Source organism: Cetorhinus maximus, chromosome 18 (genome assembly GCF_964194155.1).
Source record: "Cetorhinus maximus chromosome 18, sCetMax3.hap1.1, whole genome shotgun sequence".
Taxonomy (NCBI): domain Eukaryota; kingdom Metazoa; phylum Chordata; class Chondrichthyes; order Lamniformes; family Cetorhinidae; genus Cetorhinus; species Cetorhinus maximus.
Window position 1 is genome coordinate 15941371 of NC_135896.1, and position 24575 is coordinate 15965945.

The following is a 24575-nucleotide window of genomic DNA, read 5'->3' on the forward strand; positions in this document are numbered from 1 at the left end:
AGAGAGAGAGGGAGGTTAGAACGTGGAATTTACTATCACAGGAAGTGATTGAGGCAAAAATAGCTTGGATGCTTTCAAAAAGAAACTAGACAGATCAGTGAGAGGAAAAGGGAGTATATTGAAAGGTCAAGATGAGATAGATGGAATAGAAGGATAATTATGTGGAGTATAATCACCAGCACAGACCAGTTGGAACGACTGACCTGTTTCTGTGCTCTCTTGTCTATGTAACTCTAAGTATGGTGATTCACACTGAAAGTGAGTGAGACTTTAGAGGCCTTTTGAAAGTAGCATTTTCAATCCAACACGATGCTGCCAGACCTGCTGAGTTTTTCCAGGTATTTCTTTTCTGTTTTTGTTTTGGATTTCCAGCATCCGCAGTTTTTTGTTTTTATATTTTTGTCTCTGTCTGTGTTTATGTTCCACCCAAATCCCCACCCACTTCATCTAAGCCTATCTGCGTATCCTGCTAATATTTGTCAACATTTGAGGATTGGGGCATATCTGAGGATTAGATTCATAATCAGCTTGATACTGTAGCATGGTGAGTTAGGGAGGTCCTTCCCACTGGATTGCAGCTTTCTTTATCCCTTATTAAAAGCCCACTGTTGAGGAAGGCCATTTAGCCCATCATAACTGATCTATCCTGAAAGACAATATGGTTCCCTTCTGTAAGTCGTCACAGCGTTTACTTGTTTCTTAAATAATCCCAAGATTTTGCCTCCATTATGCAAGCCCAACAATGAATTTCATGCAGAGATAAAAACAAAAAGCTACTGCGGATGCTGGAAATCCAAAACAAAAACAGAATTACCTGGAAAAACTCAGCAGGTCTGGCAGCATCGGTGGAGAAGAAAAGAGTCGACGTTTCGAGTCCACATGACCCTTCAACAGAACTGAATTCTGTTGAAGGGTCATGTGGACTCGAAACGTCGGCTCTTTTCTTCTCCACCGATGCTGCCAGACCTGCTGAGTTTTTCCAGGTAATTCTGTTTTTGTAATGAATTTCATGCATTGGCCACAAGAGCTTTGTGGGAACAAACTTCCTAAGGTCAGTTTTAAATGTTCCTCTTTACGTTCCACTGAGTAACCTTGTCCTTCATTCAGTTTAGTTTGAAGTCAGGGTTTGGACCTACACACATCTACATCTATTTGTTTATGTATACCGTACTGAAAACCCACATAGAGTGGTTAGAGCACAGAAACCCGACAAATCCATGCCAGCTCTCTGTATGGTAACCCAGGCATACGTAAGACCCCTTCTTTCAAGTCTGACCTGGTCTTTCCTCCTGCCTCAGTCATTCAAAACGCTGAGCAGCTTTCCGGACTTGAATATCTCCCAATTGTATTGGTGATTAGAATTCTGTCCGGTGACCAAGGGACATCTCTGAATTACTTAGCCCCCTAATCAGTGGTTGTGCCTTCAGCCGTCTAGGTGCTAGGCTCTGGAATTCCCTCCATAGCCCATTCCGCCTTTCCCTCTCCTTTTAAGATACTCTTTAAAACCTATTTCATGGTAATGCAGTGATGCCAGAAATAGGTGGCCTGGCACCAATAACACATTGTTAATTTAAAAAGGAATTCCGACAATGTCATGCAAGGAATAGTAATGATATGTAATTGGAAGCAGGCATGTTGTGAATTTGTGGTTTTATCTTTGTTTCTTTAAAAGCCCAACTCTGTGCACAAATGGTTATTCTCCGCCTGCGCTTATCCCACCCAGCTCACTTAAGGTAAAAATGGATCACTGCTAAACATACAGGGTGCCAGAGGCTTTCAAACTTTTCAGTAAATCTTAGTGCATTCTAGATACTCCCCCGTATATATTGGTGTATTCTAGTGGCTCCCCCAATAAATATTGGTGTATTCCAGGGGTTCTACCCACAAATATTATCAGAACCCTGGAGAGTATCCCTGTAAATGTTGTCAGACTCTTGGTAGGCTGCAGGGGTAGGGTGGTGCGGGCTGCTACCCTGTAAATATAAACAGAGTCAGACTGCTGGAGGGGTCTGTCCCTTTAAACATTCAGACTCCTGTGGAGGTGGTTGGGGGTGGGTCAGGAGGGTTGTGGGTGTGCTACACCTGTAAACATTGGCAAACTCCGGGGGAGGGTGGGGCTACACCTGTAAAAATTGGCAGGCTCCTGGAGAAGGGGGTGGTGGGGGGTAGGGCTACACTTGTAAACATTGGCTGACTCTGGGGGCTGCCCCCTGCAAATTTTGATCTTTTTTTCTGAGGCAGGGGTGGGAGTGGGTATGGTGGTGTGCACGGGGAGTAGCAGGGCTGCAAATGTTGAGATGCTCTGTTTTAATGTCTGAAAGGCTGCGTCAATTGCTGATAGGACCATTGTTCTCATTACAGAAGGCAGAGTTTTATTGGTAGACATCAACTAAAATAACATTCTGGCGAGTCAACACGTACAGAAAGTCAATCAGTTTGTGCAGTGCTATTATCACAAATAGATTTTCCATATAGGAACGCATTCCTCCATAGAAATTGTATTTGTCGACAGTATCTAGTACAGTTCCAAAACCAGTAGTTAGCAGATGCCGTGAGACTGGTTCTATTGTTATAATGCCAGAGTATTTTTCAAAAATAAATTTGGTTTATACTTAAAAATAGTGATTGAATGTTTAAGCACCAGGAATGAAGAACAATGAAAGTTGCTGCTTGGTGTTAGAATCAGAGCCAGATTTGGAACCTTTCTTAGTAATATTTTTGTTTCCAAGACGGAAGCTTGTGTGTCAGCTCCCATTTGTACTGAGGGACCGCTGCGACTGTCAGAGATGCTCTCTTTCAGATGAGATGCCGCCTTAGTGAGATGTAAAAGATCCCATGGCACTACTTGAAGAAGAACATGAGAATTCTCCTGACTAATATTATCCCTGAGTCATTATCATGTTGCTGTTTGTGGGAACTTGCTATGCAGAAATCGGTCATAATGCTTTCTACATTACAGAGGTATCTCAAAAGTACTTCATTGATGTAAAATACTTTGGGGCATCATGAGGTTGTGAAAGATGCTATTTAGATCTATTTTCCTTATTTGTGCTGTTCTGCAAATTAAACAACTTTAATACAGTCTACTCTTGAAAACTCAGTCATTTTCATGCTAAAAAAAAATTAGCAAATGCTTTGACATAAGAAATGTAAATAAAGGAATTTGAGTTATCAGAAAATTTGAATTAAGGGACTGGATTCCGAAAAATCGGCTGCAATTCAGCCCTTTACTGTGATGACAGAATGCTTGTTGATTTTGAAAAGGAATCTGCCATAACCCAATCTGTCGTCGCAAATGTTTGTTGTTTGTGTTTTATCCTGCTCATAACCCCTCAAGCTAAGCATTGTTTCAGATTACAACACCTTTAAGCTTCTGACAACCTTCTCTGCTTCAGGTCATCTCTTATTCTTCCATGTTTTAATAAAGCGCTGTACTGTCTGTGGAGGCAGTGATGTTTGCTGTGAAGGGGTGTGACTCTTGGAGTGCATTCGTGTCCTGCTAAGCTAAGCCTATCTTACTGACTGTTCGTTTTGCTAGCCTTGCAACACGCAGTCAGTTTGGGTCAGGATGACCTGAGTGGATTACAATCTCTCAGCATCCATATAGCAGACTGCTTCTCGTTTACAACATGCACTGGGAGGCCTTAGGTTGCTTTACCCATCCCTTGCACCAAAAGTTCATATTATATCACAATGTTGGAGGTTGGCATCAAGGTGTTTATGCCAACTCTCTTGCAGATCTCTGATCCCATACACTCTCTTTATGCCATTAGAACATCAGACTGAGAAAATCCTCACTCGGCCCATATGTTGCCCAGGCCCAGACTTGGGACTTTATCTAATTGCCAAAATGAAGATGCACTGTTTTTACTCCACTGGATGATTACAGTAAATCAGCTCAATTAGCTTATAGCGCATTTGCCAGAAGGATGCCCACCATTTATTTGACCCAACTGGGAGTGTCCATTGACTGTCCTAACCTGCACCAAGTCCTGTTCATGCATCATCCTTGTGGTCACTGATGTACATTGGTCAAACAATGCCTCCTTTTAAAATTCTTGCCATAGTTTTCACATTCCTCCTTGATCTCACCCCTCCCTATCTCTGTAATCTTCTCCAGCCTCATAACCCCCTGAGATATCTGCATGCCTCTAATCCTGATCTCTTGAGCTTCTCTGGTATTAATAACTCCACCATTGGTGGACATGCCTTCAGTGGCCTGGACCTGAAACTTTGGAATTCCCTCACTTAAACTCTCTGCCTCTCTATCGCTCTCCTCCTATAAGCTGCTCCTTAAAACCCTTTTCTTTGACCAAGCTTTAGGCCATCTGCCCTAATATCGCCATATGTGGCACAGTATCTGATTTTGCTTGACTACACTCCTGTGAAGTTTTTTTTATTCGTTCATGGGATGTGGGCATTGCTGGCTAAGCTAGCATTTATTGCCCAACTATGATTGCCCTTGAGAAGGTGGTGGTGAGCTGCCTACTTGAACCGTTGCAATCCATGTGTTGTAGGAACACCCACAGTGCTATTAGGAAGGGAGTTCCAGGATTTTGACTCAGCAACAGTGAAGGAATGGCAGTACATTTCCAAGTTAGTATGGTGTGTGGCTTGGAGGGGAACTTGCAGGCATGGTGTTCCCATGCATCTGCTGCCCTTGTCCTTCTAGATGATAGAGGTCATGGGTTTGGGAGATGCTGTAGAAGGAGCCTTGGTGAGTTGCTGCAGTGCATTTTGTAGATTTGTAGGTGGTGCACACTGCTGCAACTGTGCATCGACGTTGGAGAGAATGAATGTTTAAGGTGGTGGATGGAGTGCCAGCCAAACGGGCTGCTTTGTCCTGGATGGTGTTGAGTATTTTGAGTGTTGTTGGAGTTGCATTCATCCAGGCAAGTGGAGAGTATTCCATCACACTCCAGACTTGTGCCTTGTAGATGGTGGACAGGCTTTGGGGAGTCAGGAGGTGAGGTACTTGTATTATTATATAACTACATAGTTATTACATTAAAGGTGCTACATAGATACAACATGTTGTATAAATGGGACTTTGTAGTCCATATTTAACAACAATTTGCATCTAAACCTCAATGGGTCTTTTTCAATGTGCCACCTACAAGGTTTGCCAAATATGTTGGAGTGGTCAGTAATGTAAGGCAAGCGGGTATGGCACTGGCTGCCTGGTATACTCACCACCTGAGATTCAGTCCCGTTAACGTCAGTCGAACTGAACAGCTGGCTCACTGTATAACGGGCAGCCAATGCTGCATTGCTGCTTCCTAAGGCAAAATTCTACCTCGTGTTATTTGTCGTACTTCAGGGAAGGAAAGTATTTTGAAATTTGAAAGAAATATTCAGAAGTTGTTGATAAACTGGGTTCTTTTTCTTTTGGCTTCTGCCCTTTTTGGAGATCCCCAGACTGTAAATCCTGCACTGAGTTCCTAAGTTTAAAGAGTTGCAGGAAGAAGTGGTAGATCAACATCTCGGAGGGGATGAAACTCACTCAGCGTTATTGACAATAACCAGATCGCTGTCACTCATCTTTCCTAACTCCAATGTTGCTCTTCTTTTACAGATCCAGCTTCAGCCTACATCAGACAGCTAGAAAGCAAAGTCAAGTTACTGGAAGAAGATAACAAGATTTTATCACAGGTATATCCTACCAGACTCTTAGTTTGCTTATACCCAAGTCCAAATTGAGCATTGGGATAGTGTGCAGAACTCTCCAGCATCAGCCACTGTTCATAGTGATCAATGTAAAGTCCTCTCTCAGAGACAAAGCAGAACAGAGATGTTGTATCATGCTTCTATACACTCAGCATTGTTGCTCTCTGGAGCCTTCCCAAATTCAACCCGATGGCCCGAAATGCTTTTCCATAGTGATTGCGCTTAGGTTGACTAACATCCAAATGGTACTGTGCATGTGAAATTGTGACAACAGGTCAATGGCACATCCATTGGTACTTGTCGGAAATGTGGGTCCAAGATGACCTAAGAACAACACGGTTGCTGATTGTCATTTCTGACTGATTGTAGGTCTGGTGTGATTGCCCTGAACAAATATATATCTGCATCACTTGTGGGAATGATTTTATATGCATCGTGATTCTTAGCGGTAGGACCTGTCCGCGTGCATGTAATACTTTAATGAAACACCGCTGAAAATTGGTGACGTCATTCAAGTCCCAATGCACTTCCTTATCCAAGAGCAGAATTAAATGCAATTCATCTGCAGAGCCAACCAGAACAGATTTGGATGAGATTACTGGTCTGAGCCCAGCAGTTTTTTCAGTAATGGTTAAATTTAGTTGCCAGAAAGAAATATTTGTGAATGCCTGTTCCCTGCAAGCATCCTACATACCAATGTTGTCAAACACCGACCTCAGGAAGTAGGTTTTCAACTTGCCTGGCTGTCCATCAATCAGCTACCTATTATAAACACTGTCTGCTTAACATTTGCATTGATTTCAATGGCAGTAAAAACTGGACGGTTTCTATAATGGACACCTGATCCTCAACACCAGCCTTAGGCCAACTTGAAAATCTACCCCTTAGTCTCCACCCGGAAATGTTACCTGCATATAGCAGTTTTTATTGATTACATGGTGTGCAAGCTCTGGAAGAAAGGTAGTGTGGCTGTGAGGCACATGCTTGAAAGTTCTACATTTAGAGCACAGCATTGAGGAATGTCATGCACAGGACTGTTTTAAAAACCTCCCCAGTGACAATGAAGCAGAGGCACAATGGAGAAAGGTCACTGCATGAGACCTTCCAGCCATAGTACACTGAGGGGCTGGAAAATTTGTAGAGCCCCTTGGGCTGTAAGTTTCACATGGAATGTATATTGTGAATATCAAGAATATTGAAATTGTATTGAGGCACCTCAGAGAGGAGCATGTTGTATGGAGAAAAGTTGAATTCTATTGCACTTTCTGTAATTGTTCAATTTGAAATATTTTGCCCTCAGGCTGTATTCCTGACATGGAAAGTATATAGTATATAGTAAATATCACGAGTATTACAATTGTATAGAGTGGAACATACTTTACAGAGACAGGCCGAAGTTTATTAAACTTTTTGTAATTTTTTAGTTGAAATGTTTCGTCATGAACTTTTACAAATTTTATGAATAAAGTATACTTTTGGAAAAAGTGACAGCGAGGGAGTTAGGGATGAGCTGCACACCACTCAAAGCAAATTGGAAAGGATTTTTACGACTGACTTAGACCTTGGTCTTTCTTGTTTCACTGCATGTTACGCTATTGCCAAAATGCTGCAAATGTAATTATTCACTGCTAGAAAAGAACAACACTTCATCCTGTTTATTGACTCCTTACCATTAAAGATTTAGTTTATGTATAGTGCAACATCACAATGTTATGGGCAGGACTGCTCATAACCACCTTCTCAAGGGCAATTAGGAATGAGCAACAAAATGCTGACATTGCCAGAGACGCCCACATCTCATGAAAGAGTTAAAAAAAAAGACGTTTCAAGCAAGCTATGAATACTTTACCTTTTTTGAGTGGGTGGATTTTAACATCACCTTCAGCTTATTGCTGCTTCGTGACTGTCTAGTATTCCTGAATCTTGTAATAATAGATGTTCCTTCTTGGGGAAAATTCGGCTTTTTCCATTTTATTCTTTCTAAAAAAGCAAAACTTTAGGTAAACTTGGAAGGATAACAAAAAATGAGGAGGTGTATTTTCACTGAGAATGTACCACCTTCAAAATGGGGTTGACCTGGTCAAAGACCTTGCAGCTCAGCTGAGCATCAAGTGGACTAATCCACTGAGAACAGAAAGTCATCCTCGCTCGAAACTTAGAAAACAGTGTTCTTTTTCTCAATTGATTCTGATTCGGAGTAAAAGATCATTAACATCCATGTTCCTAATTTTTTCTTCATAAAGCTGATCTACCTGTAAGCTGCAAGAAGGGTCGATTTGATCAGCCTTGTTCTTAGAGAGGTGAATACATCTAAGTGTGTGAGATGTTAAGGATAGTCTCCCAACAGAATTACCTGGTTTATCTCTTAATGAAGGCAGTGAACCAGGCTGGTAAAGATCCCAGTATACACTGAATCCCCTCAACGACCTCGCTCAGGCTTTTCTTCTGTGTGATCTTCATGGTGATGGCTACCCAGAACAGGGATCACAGCCAGACTTAACAGTAACCTCACCCTATGCCCATATGCCCATGTATGTAGGGGTAGGGAGAATTCAACAACGTGCCGCTATGTCATAATGTACCTTTCCATGTCGATTTACTACAAATGCAAGTTTTGATCTTTGTGTACTGTTTGAGGCAGCGAGCACATTGCACAAATTGGAATAGACGGCAATGGTTTCACAGGGCGGAATCTTCCGGTCCTGCCAGCAGCGGGAACCTTGGCGGGCAGGGAAGCTTAATTTGGCAGGAGGCCAAATATCAGTTTCCTGATGGTGGGGTGAGCCTTATTAATTAAGTTCTCGGGACTTTAAAGGCCGGTTAAAGGCGGGTCGAGCTTCCTGGCGAACAATGTTGGGAAGCTCTTTTGCATTCATTAGCATGTCATGCATACTCATTAAAAGGCCACTATGCCGGATTTAAGCACCCCCCCTCCAAATTAAGTTCCCACCAGCAAGAAATTAGAAGGTTCTGCATGTAAGTAGTGTGCACCTGACGAGGTAGGCTACTTCATGATTAACAGTGAGTTGTTGTGCATTGTCCTATCTGTAAACGCCAGCCTATGTTTGAGACTGAGTGATGGCAGTGCAAGTTGTGTGGAGGATCACTGAGGAAGGATTAGCAGGGAAGGGTGGGGCAGCGGCTATGCAAAGGTGGAAGGGGTAGTGCAAACTGTCCAGGTGCCCTTTAAATATGGTACCCGGACCTTGGGCCCCATGAGGTAGTGGCGGGGATGGCAACATCCTGCCCGTCCGGCAGTGAGAATGGGCAAGCTCCTCATGGACGCGTATGTAATGAGCTGAACTGTGCAATATTGCGCGTGGCCAGCTATCCTGCCCAACAGCGGAAATCACTCTCACTGCTGCGCCCGCCACCGAACTTAGATTCCAGAATGGAAGATTCCAGCCTCGGTCTCACTCGGGGTGTTGAATATTTCCAGTAGTTTTGTTGCTAGGAGCCAACTGTACAGCATCATGTGGACCTTCTTGATCCTGTCTGTAGGAACTGAGGTTAAACATTATGAACAGCTCATCAAATGTGTAACCTTTGAACCAACTGCTGACTGTGGGCTTGATTAACTTTCTACCTCCTGCTTCCATTCCCTTCCTAATTTCTTCTGCAATCTGTCAGCATCCACTATACTCTTGTTATCTCTCTCTCTCTTTACCTCTCAGTGTGTGTTTATTTTTGTCTGTCAGTCATCCTCTTTGAAATTGAATGCATTGAATCTGGTAATTTGTGGGATAGCAGTATAAAAATACCCATGAAAGCCTCTGGGTTGGCATTGAAAGATACACATGTCCCACCCTAATTGGTTGATTTTGAATGCTCTTTGAAGTAGCCAACCAGTTGTGAACAATAACTACAAAATCTAATAAAAAGAAAATTGGACACATCCATTGACAACAACCCAGGCACGCTGCCAGGGGTAAGACTAAAGCAATCACAGCCCTCTCAAATTCAGATTGTCCAAATTCAAAGACTGAACACTGAGCAAAATGTCAAAAGCCATACGATAAACATAACTGCGTGAATGTGTCAACTGGCGAAAGCTGAACCCTACCCAGAAGCAGTCGGGCTAATTTAGGAATCGGCGAATGCTCATGCTCACTGAGCTTGTTTGCTCTGAAACCAGGTGCTTTTATCATTGCCCCTTTCTTCCCTTTCCTTTGTTCCAATCTTCTGACATTCCAGTCCCCTGACAGCAGTCTCTGTGTGTGTGCTGCTGTTCGTTTATATTTGCCATCATGTGCCGTTCTCTTTAGGCCTGCTTTGCTCCAATGTGAAATCCAGAGACTGGATTGAGGATGTGTAGCTGAAGAACACCAATAGGTCTGTATTGCTGCTCTGAATATGACGGCAGATTCATTGACCTGCTTTTCACGGCTCAACAGTGTCAGACATTTCCTGCAGGCCAGGCAGCTTATGGCATTAGGAAGCCTGGCCTGATTCCCCTTCTCTTCCTACCCATGCCCCCTCCCACATAAACATTCCACTGAAATGCTTTTAAAGATGAACTTTTCTCTTGCATTGAATTACTATTTCCTTCTGGTGCCTGAGGTCACAATACAAATCTGCCCAGCCTTCCTTGGCTCTTTTTTGTGATGTTATCTGAGTGGGACGTCTAGCATCTAATCAACATGCGCAGTCTTTTACTCTTCATTGCACCAGGACTGCTTATGCCTTTTCTTCACAACCCATAGGGAGGAACTGAGTTGCTCCAGTGTCACAAATAGGGCGGCCGTTGGTCCAGTTTTATACTGCACAGTCAGTTTTCAGCTGGTCTGGCCCCCATCCAGTACCAGGCGTGATTATGTCCAGTATTTTGATTTTGAAACGCCTCTAAGAACCACCTTTGTTTACCTTCATTGTTTCCTGAGGTGCCCATTGGTCACAGGCCTCAAGCCTCCCACAGGCCGTGAAAATATTGTCTAAGGAACAGTGTGCCCGAGGCATAAGAATTCAATCACCAATCAACCACAAAAAGCTGCCTTAACATTTTAAATAACAAACTGGGTGTGTAAACTTATTTAACTAACAGTGCTTTGCTGCTGCTCCAGCACCGCTATGTCTGGCTGTTGTGCTGTAGCCTGACCTCATTTCGCTCCCTGTCAGCTGGTTGTTTAGAGAATTGATGTAAGAGATGTGCTGGTAAATCTGGCTCTATACCTTAGCTTTGAACCTCGTGGACAACAGCAAGACCAGTGCATTGAAGGGTGTTACAATGCTTAGTTTATAACCACTGTCCCCCTTCTGTGCTCGTCAATGTGAAGGGATCTTAGAAATTGGGATATAGGCCATCTTGTTTTGGACAGACGGTGTTTTGTGTGAACTCTGGGATACTGCAAACAGATGCTGACTAAAGCTCCTCTGCCCTATCCATGTCAGACTTATGCCTCAGGAAAGTAGGCAATTAACTGCACATTTTCCTAGTGTGGCATTTTCCATCACCCATCTGTACTTCATCCGAATGTTATAAAGCTCAAAATAATCCTTGCAGATTTCTTGCAAGTTTGGAAGAACATCAATCCATTACTGGAGAGAGAGAGAGAGAGAGAAAGCAAGTTAACATCTCAGGTCCATGACCTTTCATCAGAACCATGCTGGTGAAAGGTCATCAGCCTGAAATGTTAAACTCTGCCACTCTCTCCACCGATTCTGCCTGGCCTGCTGAGTATCTCCAGCATTTTCTGTTTATTTTTCAGATTTCCAGCCTCTGTAGTACTTTTCTTTTGGCCAATTTATAACTGGCTGCTTTACCATATGGCACCTCTAAATGAGAGCAGTTGAATGTTAAATTGGAAGGATAGCGTAGCTCATGCCTGATAGGAATTGGTTGCGACTGCATGAAATCTGTTTGATGTAGGACTCTTGCTAGTACATTAGTCTGCCTTGAATCTGAAACTAATCCTTGCGGTGCAAGTTGCTAACTCTCGGTGGCTCTGAAGCTATATCCTAATAACTTAAAATAAACACTAAGAATGGTCAGCATGTGAAGGTAATTGTTTTTAACTGAGTAAAAGTAGAGTGCTGCTCCTTTTAACCCTTAGAAATAACAGTGCGTTTTCACACTTGTTGGAGAGGTAAATGTTTACATTTCTTTTGTGCGCCTCTGGGAGCATGACCTCCATACCTTTCAAATGGTGTTCTTAGAGGGGCCTTTGCAGCCTCCAGTTATACTGGCTACACATTTGTGGTTTTCTGTAAAAATGCAGGGTGACTAAAATTGCCTGAAAAACTGAGAGGCAAACGATGACACGCACTCTGTAGGGGAACCATTTTATGAGTTTGTGTTCCGATGGGGAGCTGTGCCCTCTGACCTATATTTGCCCTGTGTGCTGGGAAATGATTTTCCAATAAGCAGTGCAAGAGAATGAGGCTTGACCACCACATCACTCACTCCTAAAATGACCTTTGGTGTGCTGAAACCATGAACCCCATTCATGAAGAATGTTCCATTCCTAACGGCATTCCTCAGATAATCTCCCTTCTCGTAATTAAAGAAATGCTCCTTACTTAAAAGCAATGAAAAACATTGTTCCTATTTTTAGGGTAGATTTGCTAGATTGATGGGTTCTGCTTTTTTGGCAAGATATTTCAGATTTACTAAGATAAAAGGAAAATACTGCAGATGCTGGAAATCCGAAATAAAAACAGGGAACGCTGGAAAAGCTCAGCAGGTCTGACAGCATCTGTGGAGAGAGAAGCAGAGTTGACGTTTCAAGTCTGTATTATCCTTTTTCAGAGCTAAAAGGCTTTAGCTCTGAAGAAGGGTCATATGGAATCAAAAAGTCAACTCTGTTTCTCTCTCCACAGATGCTGTCAGACCTGCTGAGCTTTTCCAGCGTTCCCTGTTTTTATTTTGGATTTACTGCTGCCCCAAGTTGCTTGTTGTGCTCTGAAGGCTTTCAATCAGGCCACTTGACCAAAATGTATTGCCACCATTAAAATAAACAAATGTATCTATTTGGACAGAATAGGTTTTGCTATAGCTCATCAATATCCCCCACAGTCATCGGCCAAAACCTCATCAATACTGTGTGGCTGCTCCATTGTGTGAAAGTGTCAGGATGAAGCATAAAAGGCTCCATTAGTGGCTGATTGATCTTTGAAAGATCTCCAGATTGGGTGTCAGCGGCAGTGCTGTCAATTAGTTCACTAGCCACGAGGAGCAGAACTATCCCTACAGTCAATGTGACTTTTAAATGTGTTGCAAAACTCCTGCTTTTTACTAATAGCAATAGATTGCATCACGTCAGCTGGCATTATGAAGGGGCAAAGTATTATCTGTACCACACAGAATGGGCAAACCTGCTTATTTTTGTCAAATGAAAATCAGCCCCACTTTGATTTATTCACTTCACATATTTATTCATAATTCTGATTGTTAAGAGTTTTGGTTTTATTTTAATTTAATGTTGTACTGTTTTGTGTTTTGGTCAGCACGAAAGCAGTGATTTTCTTTAATTAAACACCGGAATTTTATCCAAGGTCCCAAGCATTACTTCCAGCTGAAGCAGCAATTTATGTGCACTTCTTTCAATTTAGTCTAATGTATTCACTGCTCACAATGTGGTCTCTCCTACACTGGGGAGACCAAATACAGATTGGATGACCACTTTGCGGAGCACCTCTGTTCAGTCTACAAGCACAACCCCTAGCTTACAGTGGCCTGTCATTTTAATTTTTCACCTTGCTCTCACACTGACATCCCTGCCCTCAGCCTGCTGTATAGTTCCAGTGAAGCTCAATGTGGAACAGCACCTCACTTTCCGATTTGGCACTATACAGCCTTCCGGACTCAACATTGAGTTCAACAATTTCATGAACTCAGCCCTCGCGTTTTGTTTTATTTTCTTTGCACGTTTCAGTTTTTCTCTTATTTTTGCTTTCAGACAGCAGGACACCTGTTATAGGCCCATCTTTTGTTTCTTTTCTTGCCTCTTCACCATTCCCTTTGGGCTTGTAAGACTAATTCTTCTATCATTCAATCTCTCCTGTCTTTCACCCTATCCTTTGTCATTGTCCCACCTACCCCTTGCTCAAAACCTATTACATATCTAACTTTTCCCAGTTCTAATGAAAGGTTATGGACCTGAAGGGTTATTTCTGTTTTTGTCTCCACCTGACCTGCTGAGAATTTCCATCATTTTCTGTGTATTTTTCTGATTTCCAGCATCTGCTGTATTCTGCTTTTTGGATAGAATTTTATGGTTGTCCACACTCTCTCTAATTATCACCACCCACTACCATTGATTTTTAAGTAAAGTGAAATGGTGGGCTTTCTAAAATTTTCAAGCAATGTCACTTAAACTGTGAATGCTACCCAGCAGTACAACGGTGAATTTTTCCAATTCAGGTTTGAGAGTTATATATAGGGAGAGGATTTTTGTAACACTATGGTCACAGATCATATCGCCAGTTGGAATCATTGAATGATATAGTACAGAAGAAAGCCTTTTTTAATATGTTCATTTGATGTGTCGCTGGCAAGGCCAATATTTTTTGCCCATCCCTAATTACCCTTGAGAAGGTGGTGGTGAGCTGCCTTCTTGAACTACTGCAGTCCATGTGGTATAGGTACACCCACAGTGCTGTTAGGAAGGGAGTTCCAATTTCTTGATCCATTAACAATGAAGGAAGAGCAATATAGTTTCAAGTCAGGATGGTGTGTGGCTTGGAGGGGAACTTGAAGGTAGTGTTTTGTGTCAGCTGCCCTTGCCCTTCTAGGTGGTAGAGATTGCGGGTATGGAAGGTGCTGTCGAAGAAGGCTTGCTGAGTTGCTGCAATGAGTCTTGTATATGGTATACACTGCTACCACTGTGCACCAGTGATGGAGGGAATGAATATGCAAGATTTTGGATGGGGTGTCAGTCAAGTGACTGCTTTGTCCTGGATGGTATCAAGCTTTCTGAGTGTTGTTGGAGCCACACTCATCCTGGCAAATGGACAGTATCCCATCATACTCCTGCCTTGTGCCTTGTAGATGGTGGACAGGCTATGGGAGTCAAGAGATGAGTTAGTCACACAGAATTTCGAGCCTTTGGCCTGCTCTTATAGCCACAGTACTTATATGGATGGCCAAGTTAAGTTTCTGGTCAATGGTAACCCTAGGTTGTTGATAGCGGGTGATTCAGCGATGATAATGCCATTGAATGTCAAGGGGGGGGTGGTTATGTTCTCTCTTGTTGGAAATGTTCATTACCTGGTACTTGTGTGATGTGAATGTTATTCGCCACTTATCAACCCAAGCCCAAATGTTGTCCAGATCTTGCTGCATATGGGCAGGAACTGCTTCAATAACTGAAGAGTTGCAAATGGTATTGAACATTGTGCAATCAGCAAACATCCCCACTTCTGATGGAGGGGAGGTCATCGATGAAAATGGTTAGGAATAAGACACTACTCTGAGGAACTCCTGCAGCCTTTCACCCCATCATGGCTTTGCTGGCTCATTGAAAGAGCCAGCCAAATGGTCCCACCACCACACCATCTTCTACCCGCCCACCCTGCTCTTTCCCCACAGCCCAGATAATCTTTCCTTTCCAAGGAAAAAAAATTGCCTTATTTGAGGCGATGAATTCAAGCTTTGAAACCATCTGGACAAAAAGGTGAATTTAGATGACTAGGCTACAAATGAAAATAAACAATTGCTGTTTTAAATGCAACAACTTGGGTAATTGCTGGGAATAAGTTTGCTAAGACAACTAAATATGCCAGATAGAGTGTACAAACAGCAGGGTGCTCAGCAAAAGACCCAGATTTAAGATAATTGGCAAAAAAATCCAGAGAGGAAATGAGAGTGTTTTATACACAGCAAGTTGTTCTGATCTGAAATACACTGCCTAAACGATGGCGGGCACAGGTTCAGTAGTAACTTTCAAATGGGAATTGGATATAAGCTTCAAACGGGGAAATTTGTAGAGCTATGGACTAATTGGATAGCTTTTTCAAAAAGCTCCAGGCACAGTGAGCCGATGACTTCTGTCTGTGCTGTGTGGCTCCGTGACGATAGAGCAGATCAAATGATGCATGGAAGGGTCTGCCTTGATCTTTTCTCAGTTAGTCATGAATGCTTCTCATTTATTTAACCTTTTTGTGTCCTTATGTCAAGGCAATGGATGTCTTTGACCTATAAGCACTTTATAAAATTGGACCTGATGCTGTGAATCTTGCACATGACACGGTTTGGGGTGAAGGCTGGCAATGGGGAACGCTGTTAGCAACAGACATTCCCAGTTCGGGTGTTTACTGAGTTAACCCCTCACCCCAGCTACTCCGTAGATTTTTAAACTGGGGTAGCCAAGTCCTAAGGAGTACATGAGGGGCTCACGGGAATCGGTGACGGTTTTGTCATCCGATTTCCGGATTTTCCCAGTTGTTTCTGTGTGTTCTGTGTACGCAGCAGGACATAAAGAATTTTTTTTCTTTGGAGGTGAGAAGAAGTTGTTGCTGGGAGGGTATCGATATTGGCAAGGGGCATGTGGGGCTATCATTCCATAGAATTACATAACATTTGCAGCACAGAAACAGGCCATTCGGCCCGACTGGTTTGTGCTAGTGTTTATGCTCTGTACAAGCCTTCTTCCAACCCTCTTCATCTAACCTATCAGCATATCCTTCTATTCCTTTCTCCCTCATGTGCTTATCTAATTTCCACTTCAATCAATCTATGCTATTCGATTTAACTAATCCTGGAGGTAGCAAGTCCCACTCTTTGGGGAAAGAAGTTTCTCCTGAACGTCCTATTGGATTTATTAGCGACCATTCTATATTTATGGCCTTTAGTTTAGTCACCCCCACAAGTGGGGCGTAGCTTAGTTATACCCTACCCTGGGGTCAAATCCCCTCATAATTAAAGACCTCTATTAGGTCACCCCTCAGCCTTCACTTTTGTAGAGAAAAGAGGCCAGCCTGTTCATTCTTTCTTTTAAGTAAATCCTCTCCGTTCTGGCATCATCCTTGCAAATCTTTCTTGCACTCCAGTGCCTCTGTATCATTTTTTTTTAATATAATGCGGAGATAAGAACTATTATAGAATCGTAGAATTCTATTCCCAGCACTGTGTAACCAATGGTGACATTGGCAGGGGGTCCCTCACACAAAACTACTGCAGCAGTCTGTCAGAACAACGTGTTTCAGCCCAATCTTAGATCATCTCGCACCAGGGTCACGTTTCTGTCACGCTGTGTCCTGCCTGAACAATATTTTCAATTTAGTGCCAAATTGCACCACCTAGTCCCAGGTGCTGGATGATAAGTTTGAGTGTTTAATTTATCACGATAAGTGAAGAGAGCTACGTCTACATTTAACGTATGGAAGCATGTAGGCTTGTGCGAGAACTAAGATTGGATAGAGGCCTGCAAATAGCACAGGATGTAAGTGTTTTGTTAAATATTCATCCCCTGGTTATGAGCGTCACTGGCTAGGCCAGCATTTACTGACCTAACGTCCTTTGGAAAGGTGTGGTCAGGCACCACCTTGAACCGCTGCAGTCCCTGTGATGTAGGTACACCCACAGTGCTGTTAGGGAGGGAGTTCCAGGATTTTGATCCAGTGACATTGAAGGAACAGCGATCTAATTCCAAGTCAGGACAGTGTGTGTCTTGGAGGGGAGCTCACATGGAGCTTGCACGTAGAGAGACAGTGGCATGGTGGCTATGCCACTGGCCTAGTAATTCAGACATCCAGGCTAATGCTCTGGGGACATGGGTTCAAATCCCACCACAGCAGCTGGTGGAATTAAAATTCAATTAATAAAATCTGGAATTTAAAGCGAGTCTCCATATTGGTAACCATGAAACTATCATTGATTGTTGTAAAAACCCACTTGGCTCACTAATGTCCTTTAGGGGAGGAAATCTGCTTTCCTACCTGGTCTGACCTACTTTATTTTAACATTGTTCCACAGAATGTGGGTGTCGCTGGCGAGGCCAGCATTTTTATTGCCCATTCCTAATTGCCCTTGAGAAGGTGGTGGTGAGCTATCTTCTTGAACCACTGCAGTCCATGTGGTGTAGGTACACCCACAGTGCTGTTAGGGAGGGAGTTCCAGGATTTTGATCCAGCGACAGTGAAGGAACAGCAATCTAATTCCAAGCCAGAACGGTGTGTGGCTTGGAGGGGAACGCACAGGGACCTTGCATGTGTGGAGATAGTGGCATGGTGGTAATGCCACTGGGTTAATAATCCAGAAGTCCAGGCCAATGCTCTGCGTTCAAATCCCACCATGGCAGCTGGTGTAACAGCGATATGGTTCAAAGTCAGGATGGTGTATGACATGGAGGGGAACTTGCAGGTGGTGGTGTTCCCATGTATCTGCTGCCCTTGTTCTTCTAGATGGAAGCGGTCATGGGTTTGGAAGGTGCTATCTAAAGAGTCTTGGTGAGTTTCTGCACTACGTCTTATAAATGGTACAAACTCCTGCCACTTTTCATCAGTGGTGGAGGGACTTTGAGGGGCTCTGGAGCCCACGTGAAAGAATATTTCTTTCCCCTGTGGTTTTCGTACTGTAAATCTTTATTTTCTTTACCCTTCTCTTTACTATCTGAATGTGAGGTGGATGTTGCAAAACCTCTTTTCACATTTTAATTGTGTGCATATAACTTTTGAGTTCATCCTATTTTGAATTTGCTGTGGGGTTATTAATAGAAAATTGGATTGCACCAAAACTGAGGGGTTGGGAAATATGCCGCCACTTATAAAGAGGGAAACAGATCAAAACACCTTTCTGTTTACAGATGGTGGTGAGAGGAGAAATTAGTGCTGTTTAAATTAACCCCCTCCTATCCATAACACCATTGAATTGCAAGGGGAGATGGTTAAATTCTCTCTTGTTGGAGATGATCATTGCCTGGCACTTGTGTGGCATGAATGTTACTTGCCACTTATCAGGCCAAACCTGAATTTTGTTCAGGCCTTGCTGTATATGGACACGGCCTGCTTCAGTGACTCCAGATTCACAGGAATGTGGTTGACACTTAACTGCCCTCTGAAATGGCCTGGCAAGCCAATCATTTCAAAGGCAATTGGTGTTGGGCAACATATGCTGGCTTTGCCAACAACGCTTACATACTATAAAAGAATAAACGAAGAAAAGATGATGGTGTTCCCATGCGTCTGATACCCTTGTCTTTCTAGGATGGTAGAGGTCGTAGGTTTGATAAAGGTGCTGTTTAAGGAACCTTGGCGAGTTGCTGTAGCGCTGGTACACCCTGCTGCCACTGTGCGCCAGTGGTGGAGGGAGGGAGTGAATGTTTAAGGTGGTGAATGAGCTGCCAATCACATCGGACTGTTTTGTCCAGAATGGTGTTAAGCTGCTTGAAGATGCACATATACCCTGGGTACATGCTACAGACAACTTGGGAACAGGTAAAACATTGTAGTCAGCAATTCAGGGAATACGACTTTCCTTGAAGTAGCCGAGGTAACATCCAAGTTAGTAATTCAGCAGATCCATGTGAACGAAAGTATTTCCCTGACAGTTTTGACGAGAGGAATACTGGACAGAAAATTTGTAACTGTCAAACTAAAGTAAATTGTACTGTGTTGCATCAGACATGCTACTACCACCCACATAGGCCTGAATTTCTGTGCCTGACCTCATGCTTTGTGGCTGTAACTACGTTGTTGCTGACACACGGCGGCAGTTCCATCAACCCACTCTCGGACATGCTCATAATGCTGACTCCAGGTTGTGGCGTATGCAGATACACGTTTAATCAAATGGAGTACCACCTTAGTCACTTCAGTACTGGAAGCAGAAAAATCTGTGACCCCATCTTTCTCCTAATTACATATAGCTATGTGCTTTATTTTTACCCCTCTCCTGTCAGCATCGACTCCCTCACTGGGCGCAGCTCCATGAGTTAGCAGCTTACCGAGGTGGCCACTATTTATGTGTGAACCTTGATGGTGAATGGCAGAATACCTGGCCTGGTTTTTAACCTGGAGGCAAGATCTATGGGCTGGGAGATGTGTTTGTGAGGTCAGGAAATCTGGAAGAAGGAGTTTCCTGTATGTCCGGCTGAATTTAACTGCCTAGGGAGCCATTGACTGGGGCTCCTGCCCACAAGCAGCTGGAGGTCTTTCAGACAGGAAGCCTGCTTCACAGGCCTGAAGCCTACAAGAACAGTTAGGTCGATTGGGGAAATGAGAGAGAACCTATGGGGGCTTGGGCATGGGGAAGGGCCCTTACCTTAAAAGATGGATTCAGCTCCCCATCTTCTTTAAGCTGTTGAGTTTCCAGAGGTTCAGGAAACCCAGAGACCTGTGGTTTACAACGGAGTGAAGCCTCTGGAGTGGGACGTGAACCCATAACCTTTTGATTTGGAGCCAGTGAACAAGTAACATGGTCAACATTTTTAATGTTTAAAAACCAAGCTTTGGATCTGAATCCTCAATAATGAAATGGCATTTAACAGGAGCTGCAAAATTTCCTAAGACAAATTGAACTGAGCTCAGTGAGACTGCTGTCCCAAATGTCAGGTGCCATTCAGTCCACGTTTTTTTAAACTTTTGGTCATTGGCCTAATGGTCGTTGCTCAGTTTCAGAGCTGTGGCTCAGATAGCTTCTTTAGCACCTGTCAAATACAACAATTATCACCAGGAAGTTGAGTCTGCGGAATTTACCTCATGAGATTAATCCACTGCTTGAAGGATTCCTCATTAACAGTCCCTTTACAGGTCTCTATCAGCTGTCTCACCTGTAACTCTCCATCTGCAGTCTGCCTCAGGGCATCCTGTCCCTAACATACACTGGAACTCCACTTATTCAACTGTTGAAGTTTATAATGGTTTGAAGGAAACCTGTGAAGGCTCAGCAATTTTTCCAAATTACTTTTGAAATCCTCCACTTAGCCTGTTTCACATTACGTTTTTATATGTTTGTTTGTTTGCTGTGCTTTGTGATTTTAGAAGTTTATTCTCCAAATTCCTGAAAGCAGCGGGTGACTCAGGCCATATTCTCATCATCGTTATCTCAGTGTTTGCTTCTGGCCTGACTGGCCCCTGTTAGTGTGCGATTCTAGACAGTGAAGGTTTGCAACCATAAGGTTATCTTAGAGCTGACCAATCATGTCCTTACCTGGCAACTACGAGGTGTTTTTTTTTGGCCTGAGATCCCAATAATCACACCTTAAATCAGAATCTTATTGCCCGCTATTTCAAAGCGTGTCCTGGATTTCCAAAACATTGCCAAAGCGGTGTTCGGATCAATAACTACTCATTAGATCACTAAGAACATAAGAAATAGGAACAGGAGTAGACCATTCGGTCCCTCGAACCTGCTCCACCATTCAATAATATCATGGCTGAGCTTCTTGTGTTTCAATTTCCACATTGCATCTAACCCCAATAACCTTAGATCCTTGTTAGGCAAGCGAATCAATCTACCTCTAACACAAGGAGTAGGAATAATCTTAACTCAACCGCAGGAGCATCATGGCTGATCTCCTACCTCAATTCCACCTTCCCACACTCTCCATAAGCCTTAATATCTTTAGTATCCAAAAATCTAGCAATCTCGGTCTTGAATATACTCAATGACTGAAAAGAACTTGAAAAGCAAAGAACACCAATGACAACCTCAGGACATCCCAAGGCACTGTACAGCCAATGAAGTACTCTTGTAGTATAGTCACTGCTGTAATGCAGGCAATCTAGCAGTCAATTTGCATGTGCCAAGCTCCCTAGAACCTTCCTGGTCTGCCAGAGTCCATGGTTGCCAAAGGCCATGCTTGACTAATGTTAGGACAAGTTCTCCAGCAAGTATGTTTCTGTGTGAATTTCTGGTGCTAAATTAAGTATAATTTTTGAAAATTATTTGAACATTTTAACTTCCCTTCCTCCGGACTCTCTGTGCCACAAATTATAGAATGTGGCCCGCATCTTATTTCCTGACCTGTCCTAGTGCTGTTCTTAGACCAACTGCTAGTAGGTACAAGAAAACCCCTGGGCAACTTTGCTATTTGAATTTCCCTCTCTCACTGGTGTTCTGTTCTGGTTTTCTCAGAACACAGTTAGTTCCCTGTCCACCATCTACAAGGCACAACTCAGGACTTTGATGGAATACTTCACACTTGCCTGGATCAGTGCAGCTCCAATAACACTCAAGAAGCTTGACGCCATCCTTGACTGGCACCCCATCCACCACCTTAAACATTCACTTGCTCCACCACAGTGACAGCAGTGTGTACCATCTACAAGATGCACTGCAACAATTTGCCAATGCTCCTTCAACAGCACCTCCCGAACCCACAACCTCTATCACCTAAAAGAATAAGCCTGGCAGATGCATGAGAACACCACCACTTGCACCTTCCCCACCAGTTCACACACCATCCTGACATGGAACTATATCGCTCTTCTTTCACTGTCGCTGGGTCAAAATCCTGGAACTCCCTTCCTAACAGCACTGTGGATGTATCTGAGCCACATGGGACTGCCGTAGTTCAAGAAGGCAGCTCACCACCACCTTCTCAAGGGCAGTTGGGGATAGGCAATAAATGCTGGTCTCGTCAGTGATGCCCATGTCCTGTGAACCCTCTTTATTAGACTATTGGGTGATGGGGGTGGGGAGATAAGGGCAGATGTGAGGGGGGTTTAATCTTAGGAGGAGATTCCCCCTCCTTTCCTCCCTTTACAACAGTGTCCAGCTGCAGACCCGTCCACCCAGACGATCTTCTATTCTCAAAGACTCTGCAATAATTGTCACAATACATGGAATCAGAGGCCTGGGGTGAGGCCAGAAACCAACTAATGCTCTCCTCAAGCAGACAATTTCCTGAAAAGCACTGTACGATTGAGACATGTACCAAATCATTGAGATAAACTGCCGCAGTCAAATCTTCTCATTAGTCTGGGGCAGTAAAACTCTTTTGTAACTGCTCCTCACCACCTTCGCTCCAATCCCAACTTAATCAGCCTGTGAACACTGTTCTGTGACCTCTCTAACCCTTTCCCAGAATTCCACAATGTTTGCAGCCCTCAGACAGCTGCTGCAATCCCATTAGTTTCAGAAATGAAGCCTGGCGCTTGTGGCTTTTCAAATCTCTCGGAGCTTTGCCCCTTGCTTTTGGATAATGGCAAGTTTGCCACACACGGTGAAACAGTTTCTGTAATGATCACATCTGGCCATGACCACAGGCAGTCGTTTTAGTCACCGGCTTTGCACCTGGTCAAGTTGGATTCACTCATTCATTGTCAGGCCAGATGCTCTCATTGCTGATTCCAGCTGTGCCAGCTGCTGTTTGAATAGTTAGTGATCCAGAGGTCATTGTGACAAACTGGTAAATTTCAAAGTACTGTAGAGTGGAAAGAGGGCGGGGAAGGGGGAGAAAATTCTGTACCCTCTGACAGTCATTTAACATTGGGAAATGTGATTAAAAGCTATCATATTATTGGGGTTGCTACCCTGAAATTTTTGAAGATAAACTTGGACTTCACTTTCCAAATTCGAGACTAAGGAGAAAGTATACCTAATTTTGAGCCAAGGGCCCTGTTGGGATACATGTACGTTTTCAATCATTACAATTCTACTCACTTTCCCCATGCCCTTCCAACAAGTGCACCAGTTTTCCCAGGTGAGATTTTGGTTTCAGCCCTCTCCCACTCCAGGATTGTGCCAATAATATCCTGTATTGAGCTCGTTCAAAACTCTGCCTGTAGCCCAGCCCGCACTACATCCCATTCACCCATTTCGTTGACCTATGTTGGCTCCCGGTCTGGCAATGCCATGATTTTTAAGATTTTCACCCTTGTTTACAAATCTCTCTATGGCTTCAACTCCTCCCTATCTCTGTAACCTCCTCCAGCCCTACAGCCTTCTGAGATTTCTGTGCTGTTCCAATTCTGGCCTCTTGCGCATCCTCAATTTTCAACGCATCACCATTGGCAGCTGTGCCTTCCACTGTCTCTGTCTTAAGGTCTGGAATTCCCTCTCTCAACCGCTCCACCTCTTTACTTTTCTCTCTTCTTTTAAGATGCCCCTTAAAACTTACTCCAATATCTCTTAATGGGGGTCACATTTTATTTGACCTTACTCCTATGAAGCACCTATGGACATTTTACTATGTAAAAGGCTATATAAATGGAAGTTACATAAATTACAGCCATTATCTGGTTCATTCCCCAGGGCAGTGCCTTGACAAATCAGTCAACCTGTCTGCTTTGAATGAAAACAAAGCTTGGCAGTTAACTGTCAGCCATCAGTTAACTGGTGCATTCGCCATGACAATGCCTCTACCAATCAGAGTCCACTTGCCAACCAATCAGCACTCCCTCCTCATGCAGTATAAATTGTTGTCCCTTCACATTTGGTATTCTTGCAGATTGTCCTGACGAAAATTGTCAAGATGAAAAGCTTTGACAATATGTCGTTTTATAGCAGTACTCAAATTCTGTACTGAACAACAAATTACATAAAATACATAGGATATACGGCGGCACAGCAACTGGCCAATCGACCCAATCAGTTCATGCCAGTTTTTATGCTCCATTCAAGCCTCCTGCCATCTTTTCTTATCTAAGTCTACCATTGTAATAATCTGTTCCCTTCTCCTTCATATGCTTGTCTAGTTTACTCTCAAATGCATCTGTACTATTTGCTTCAGCTACCCCCTGTGCTAGTGAGTTCCATGTTCTCACTATTCTTTAGGTAACAAAGTTTCTTCAGAGTTCCCTGGGAGATTTTTTGCTGAATCTCTTATCTTGATGGCCTCTAGTTAGGCTCCAGTTAACTGTGCCTCTGTTTATGGTGCAAAACAATGCCTCCGGTACCTAACTTGTGACTGAGTATCTTAGAAGTAAATCTTGCAAGTTGGATGTTTACAGTTCTACATTCTTTTTTGCTCCGTGCTAAGCTGTTGCCATGACGACGCTTTAATGCTCTCCGAAACTGCTCAGCACTC

At 43.3% G+C, this 24575-nt stretch overlaps 1 protein-coding gene across 10 annotated transcripts in view; it reads left to right on the forward strand.

Moving 5' to 3' along the window:
- Positions 1–24575, forward strand: part of ccdc85ca (coiled-coil domain containing 85C, a) — a 204837-nt gene that overhangs the window by 112783 nt on the left and 67479 nt on the right. For all 10 annotated transcript variants that reach the window (XM_078562145.1, XM_078562138.1, XM_078562141.1 and 7 more), the window contains exon 2: positions 5576–5652. In XM_078562145.1, coding sequence (XP_078418271.1) covers positions 5576–5652 — 77 coding nt within the window. The remainder of the gene's footprint in view (positions 1–5575; positions 5653–24575) is intronic.